We start from the raw sequence: 6808 nt of genomic DNA, 5'->3' as shown, positions 1-6808 counted from the left end.
TTCAGCCAGTTAAACCAAGTCACTGCTTCATTCAGCCAGTTAAACTGAGTCACTGCTTCATTCAGCCAGTTAAACTGAGTCACTGCTTCATTCAGCTAGTTAAACTGAGTCACTGCTTCATTCAGCCAGTTAAACTGAGTCACTGCTTCATTCAGCCAGTTAAACTGAGTCACAGATTCATTCAGCTAGTTAAACTGAGTCACTGCTTCATTCAGCCAGTTAAACTGAGTCACTGCTTCTTTCAGCCAGTGAAACTGAGTCACTGCTTCATTCAGCCAGTTAAACTGAGTCACTGCTTCATTCAGCCAGTTAAACTGAGTCACTGGTTTATTCAGCCAGTTAAACTGAGTCACTGCTTCTTTCAGCCAGTGAAACTGAGTCACTGCTTCATTCAGCCAGTTAAACTGAGTCACTGCTTCTTTCAGCCAGTGAAACTGAGTCACTGCTTCATTCAGCCAGTTAAACTGAGTCACTGCTTCTTTCAGCCAGTGAAACTGAGTCACTGCTTCATTCAGCCAGTTAAACTGAGTCACAGCTTCATTCAGCCAGTTAAACCGAGTCACTGCTTCATTCAGCCAGTTAAACCGTGTCACTGCTTCATTCAGCCAGTTAAACCAAGTCACTGCTTCATTCAGCTAGTTAAACCAAGTCACTGCTTCATTCAGCCAGTTAAACCAAGTCACTGCTTCATTCAGCCAGTTAAACCAGGTCACTGCTTCATTCAGCTAGTTAAACTGAGTCACAGCTTCATTCAGCTAGTTAAACTGAGTCACTGCTTCATTCAGCCAGTTAAACTGAGTCACTCCTTCATTCAGCCAGTTAAACTGAGTCACTGCTTCATTCAGCCAGTTAATCCGAGTCACTGCTTCATTCAGCCAGTTAAATTGAGTCACTGCTTCATTCAGCTAGTTAAACTGAGTCACTGCTTCATTCAGCTAGTTAAACTGAGTCACTGCTTCATTCAAGTAGTGTATTATCGAATTTCAGCATAAAGAAGACCTCTGCAGAAGTCTGACAACCCTCCTTTCCCAACTCTGTCAGACTGAAAACAAATTCTACATGACCGGTTGTATTAGATGTAGTGCATTGTAAAGGCCTATAGATATTCTATATAAAGATAAATTAACCTTAACTGCAACCAGTGAATTGAAACTAAAAAACAATTTCCTGAAAGTGTCGTCTGCAAAACTTGAGTCTGTTCCGGTTAAGTTGGCACGGCCCGCAGCTGGGTTGTTGTTTGGGATGGTCGCGCAGCCCTTTGATTGAAGAGCATGATCAGTAGATAAATAAACAGGTCTATCTGGAAGCAAGTCAAAGCTTTAACCCCTAAAAAGGGCAAAACGCTCCTTTTGTGTTGCTTTTTTGAAAGACACCCAAATGCCAATGTTTTATTCCTTCTGGTAAACAGGACTATTTAGAAAGCGAGAGCAGCGCCCCAAGCTCGATCCTGACGTAACAGTAGACCTATTTCAATGCTACAAGACTCAATCCAGGCTGCGTGGGTTCTATCCAAGGATCAACAAGTTATTTGTGTTTTATATCGAAAGGTCAACAAAATAGAAAAGAACTAACAGCCCAGAACCCAAAATAGGAAATCAATGCAACAATAACATTGATGATGAAGAGGATTAACACGATTGAAAATAACGAATAACTGACAGTGGAACTTTCCCCACATTCTACAAAGCAGTTTTGTCAACAGTCACATTAGGGTGAATAAACAAACAGAACAACAGTAACATAATAATAATAATAATAATAATAATAATAATAATAATATGGGCCATGTCATGAACGCAGGCTACATCACCGAGCCAGTCAGTCTTACAGTTGGAATTAGACGTTTTTTTTTCTAAACAGTGAATACATCTTCTTATAACAAGTGAAGGCTTTTCTGGATTGAAAGGCTTTAATACACTATTCAGGTGTCTTAAAAGAGACAATCCACACAACACAGAACTGACATCCTTTAAACCTTGAACTTTTTCCTCATGTTTTTGACAGGAATCATATTTATTCAATATTTATATTGAAAGTTTGGATGTGACGTTGACTCACACTGGTTGAATCAACATTGTTGCAACAGCATTACATTACATTGAACCAACGTGGAAAAGACGTTGAATTGACGTCTGTCCCCAAGCGGGATTTGGGATTAATAAATTACTTTAAACCGCATTTATTTACCAATATACAGTATGTACAAGTCCACCATATAGTTGCATTAAATACATAGAGATGCCATCAGTCACCCAATATCAATGATATCATGTTAAAATATTAAAATATAGACAGTGAACTGTTTTTTTATAAAAACCTTGCATTGTTTAATCTCTGTGTAACAAAAATAGAACCGCATCTGTTGACATGTACTATAAACATGGACTACAGTAGGCCTGGTGTTACATGTAGTATAAACATGGACTACAGTAGGCCTGGTGTTACATGTAGTATAAACATGGACTACAGTAGGCCTGGTGTTACATGTAGTATAAACATGGACTACAGTAGGCCTGGTGTTACATGTAGTATAAACATGGACTACAGTAGGCCTGGTGTTACATGTAGTATAAACATGGACTACAGTAGGCCTGGTGTTACATGTAGTATAAACATGGACTACAGTAGACCTGGTGTTACATGTAGTATAAACATGGACTACAGTAGGCCTGGTGTTACATGTAGCATAAACATGGACTACAGAAGGCCTGGTGTTACATGTAGTATAAACATGGACTACAGTAGGCCTGGTGTTACATGTAGTATAAACATGGACTACAGAAGGCCTGGTGTTACATGTAGTATAAACATGGACTACAGTAGGCCTGGTGTTACATGTAGTATAAACATGGACTACAGTAGGCCTGGTGTTACATGTAGTATAAACATGGACTACAGTAGGCCTGGTGTTACATGTAGTATAAACATGGACTACAGTAGGCCTGGTGTTACATGTAGTATAAACATGGCCTACAGAAGGCCTGGTGTTACATGTAGTATAAACATGGACTACAGTAGGCCTGGTGTTACATGTAGTATAAACATGGACTACAGAAGGCCTGGTGTTACATGTAGTATAAACATGGACTACAGTAGGCCTGGTGTTACATGTAGTATAAACATGGACTACAGTAGGCCTGGTGTTACATGTAGTATAAACATGGACTACAGTAGGCCTGGTGTTACATGTAGTATAAACATGGACTACAGTAGGCCTGGTGTTACATGTAGTATAAACATGGACTACAGTAGGCCTGGTGTTACATGTAGTATAAACATGGACTACAGTAGGCCTGGTGTTACATGTAGTATAAACATGGACTACAGTAGGCCTGGTGTTACATGTAGTATAAACATGGACTACAGTAGGCCTGGTGTTACATGTAGTATAAACATGGACTACAGTAGGCCTGGTGTTACATGTAGTATAAACATGGACTACAGTAGACCTGGTGTTACATGTAGTATAAACATGGACTACAGTAGGCCTGGTGTTACATGTAGCATAAACATGGACTACAGAAGGCCTGGTGTTACATGTAGTATAAACATGGACTACAGTAGGCCTGGTGTTACATGTAGTATAAACATGGACTACAGAAGGCCTGGTGTTACATGTAGTATAAACATGGACTACAGTAGGCCTGGTGTTACATGTAGTATAAACATGGACTACAGTAGGCCTGGTGTTACATGTAGTATAAACATGGACTACAGTAGGCCTGGTGTTACATGTAGTATAAACATGGACTACAGTAGGCCTGGTGTTACATGTAGTATAAACATGGCCTACAGAAGGCCTGGTGTTACATGTAGTATAAACATGGACTACAGTAGGCCTGGTGTTACATGTAGTATAAACATGGACTACAGAAGGCCTGGTGTTACATGTAGTATAAACATGGACTACAGTAGGCCTGGTGTTACATGTAGTATAAACATGGACTACAGTAGGCCTGGTGTTACATGTAGTATAAACATGGACTACAGTAGGCCTGGTGTTACATGTAGTATAAACATGGACTACAGTAGGCCTGGTGTTACATGTAGTATAAACATGGACTACAGTAGGCCTGGTGTTACATGTAGTATAAACATGGACTACAGTAGGCCTGGTGTTACATGTAGTATAAACATGGACTACAGAAGGCCTGGTGTTACATGTAGTATAAACATGGACTACAGTAGGCCTGGTGTTACATGTAGTATAAACATGGACTACAGTAGGCCTGGTGTTACATGTAGTATAAACATGGACTACAGTAGGCCTGGTGTTACATGTAGTATAAACATGGACTACAGTAGACCTGGTGTTACATGTAGTATAAACATGGACTACAGTAGGCCTGGTGTTACATGTAGTATAAACATGGACTACAGTAGGCCTGGTGTTACATGTAGTATAAACATGGACTACAGTAGGCCTGGTGTTACATGTAGTATAAACATGGACTACAGAAGGCCTGGTGTTACATGTAGTATAAACATGGACTACAGTAGGCCTGGTGTTACATGTAGTATAAACATGGACTACAGTAGGCCTGGTGTTACATGTAGTATAAACATGGACTACAGAAGGCCTGGTGTTACATGTAGTATAAACATGGACTACAGTAGGCCTGGTGTTACATGTAGTATAAACATGGACTACAGTAGGCCTGGTGTTACATGTAGTATAAACATGGACTACAGTAGGCCTGGTGTTCAGGTGTCCATGTCTCCGTTTCTGATTGTTTTTTTAAATAAAGAAGGTCATTTTTCTTCACACCAGTGATACAACAAGGTTCCATAATGTTAGTGAATATAATATTTGCATAGAAAATACTAACTTGATTCGATATCTTTCAGTACAAAAAAAGTTATATTTGTAAAAAAAAAAAACTAATTTGGTTATGCAACAAAAAATTGCATCTGATGTTCTTTGGAGTAGGAGCTTCTTCCTTCAATAGCATTGGCCAGACTGACTGGCATCCGTTTGGAAAGGCAAGCGTTTCATCTTTATCTGAACAACAGTCTGAGTTTGTAAGGTCATCAATGTGTTTATCTGTCCAACAGTCTGATATATATATACGTTTTACTATGAGGAGAGTTTACAGGAGAGACGCCAGTAGAATCAGGACAGATGCAGTCACCGTGGTCACAACACCACAGCTTCCCGCAGCAGAACCACCTGAGCCGGTGCTCCTCCCCACGAACTCCGGTTCTGACACCGGGAAGTCCCCATCATCTTCATCGTAGTCCTCTGAACCGCTGCCGTCCTCCACCGTCGCAGGAGCTTCGAAGCACAGGTTCTTCATGCTAATCTTGACATACTCGCAGATGGTCCTCTCGGTCCCGTCGCACACGCACGAATCCAACCGCTCCGCTTTGGGTATTTTGCGCATGTCTGCAATCACATTCCGACAAGCATTCGTGCAGGTTGCCCCGCTGAAAAGCTTCACGCAGGAGATTAAATAGTCTCGCATGGCGGAGCTGCACTGCTGGTCTCTCTCACACTGCATCCGGGCCTCGGTGCAGCCCATGTTGCTAGTCCTGGGGAGGCACGGCTCGATGGCCCGCTTGGTGTTCCGGCAGATGGGGTCCGAAGCACAGCTGCAGTCCTCAAGCGCAGGCCCGTTGTTCGTCAGGTTGAGCTGCACCAGAGAGGAGATGCAGTGACTCGGACACCTCTTCCTGTCCCCTCTCAGAACAGCAGCACACGCCTGCATGTACTGCCCATATGCGTAATGACACTCGGGCTCGGTCTGACAGTTCATGATGGCCTGCCAGCAGATTAACCTGCGGCTGAGGGAGGACGATGCCACCGATAAGCAGCCCAAAAACAAAAACACACAACCGACAGGCCACACCAACCTGCGGGAGCCGTGTGCCAAAGCCTCAACACTGGCCATTTTTAGTGATGACTGAACGGATAAGATTACACCAGCTTCATCCCTACGTATTTCATACTTCCAAAGACTGCACTAGACATAAAATATCAACATTCTGGGATCAGACCATAGGTAGTGTGTAAAGACAGCAGGCTGCTGTACGTATCCCGTTCTGAAGTAGCTTCACTGCTGTGTTTGAAAACTCCGTCAAAGTGGCTGGAAGAAAGTTATCCATAAGTGCCAAATAAAATGAAAACAAAAAGTTTTGAGCAAAAAGCACACAACTGTTGGTAACCCACAGCTTTTTGTCCATTCCAGCATTTGCAGTGGAACCCCTCGGCTGCCTCAGCTCCTGTGCTTTCCTGATCTCGTCTTCCACTATTCTAGCAGCCGCTTCCCGTCCCCTCTCTCCTCTCCGTGGACAGAGCTGAGCGCTCAATGAGACCGTCCATAGGTTATAAGGAGCTATTACTCGGCAGACACTGTACATCCACGAGACAGCGCTAATCACCGGTAATTACGTATGCATAGGAACACAAACAAATATCAGAGGAAAACAGAAACTCTGCTTCTCCCAAAGTGATCTCTCTCTCTCTATCCTGCTCCGTTTGTCTTTCTCTAACCCCTCCCCTGTTGGCCCTCGCTGCCAAACTTCAGCAGTTTTCTTTTCTATTGGCCAGCCGCCTGTTGTAAATGTCGTGGGCGGGACTCTGGGGGTGGAGTTTTGGGAACATTGGCTCGTTCCTCCTCATTCCCTCTCTCCAAACAATCAACTGTAGAGAGGAGAGAGAATCAACGCGTTGAACCAATGAACTCACTTCGTGCATAATTAACAAGTTATTCTACAATCACGGATAGGCCGATGCTATAGCATAAGCATAGATAGGAAATAAAACACAATAAATGCACATTTTGGGGTGCAAAAGTTTTCTTTGTCA

General features: G+C 42.5%; 1 protein-coding gene across 1 annotated transcript; it reads right to left on the bottom strand.

The window, feature by feature from the left end:
* Positions 1-1979: 1979 nt before the first annotated feature.
* gas1a (growth arrest-specific 1a) lies at positions 1980-6436 on the bottom strand. The gene has a single exon (XM_038982253.1). It carries the CDS (start codon positions 5889-5891, stop codon positions 5091-5093), a length of 801 nt encoding a protein of 266 aa, XP_038838181.1. The 5' UTR covers positions 5892-6436; the 3' UTR covers positions 1980-5090.
* Positions 6437-6808: the final 372 nt, after the last annotated feature.

This window comes from Salvelinus namaycush, unplaced genomic scaffold, assembly GCF_016432855.1.
Source record: "Salvelinus namaycush isolate Seneca unplaced genomic scaffold, SaNama_1.0 Scaffold1095, whole genome shotgun sequence".
Lineage (NCBI taxonomy): Eukaryota > Metazoa > Chordata > Actinopteri > Salmoniformes > Salmonidae > Salvelinus > Salvelinus namaycush.
The sequence above is the reverse complement of the archived record's forward strand: the minus strand, read 5'-3'. Positions and strand labels throughout refer to the sequence as shown.

Bases quoted from the DNA above. Each gene is read 5' to 3' on its own strand.
- gas1a (XM_038982253.1), bottom strand. From the start codon at position 5,891: ATGGCCAGTGTTGAGGCTTTGGCACACGGCTCCCGCAGGTTGGTGTGG.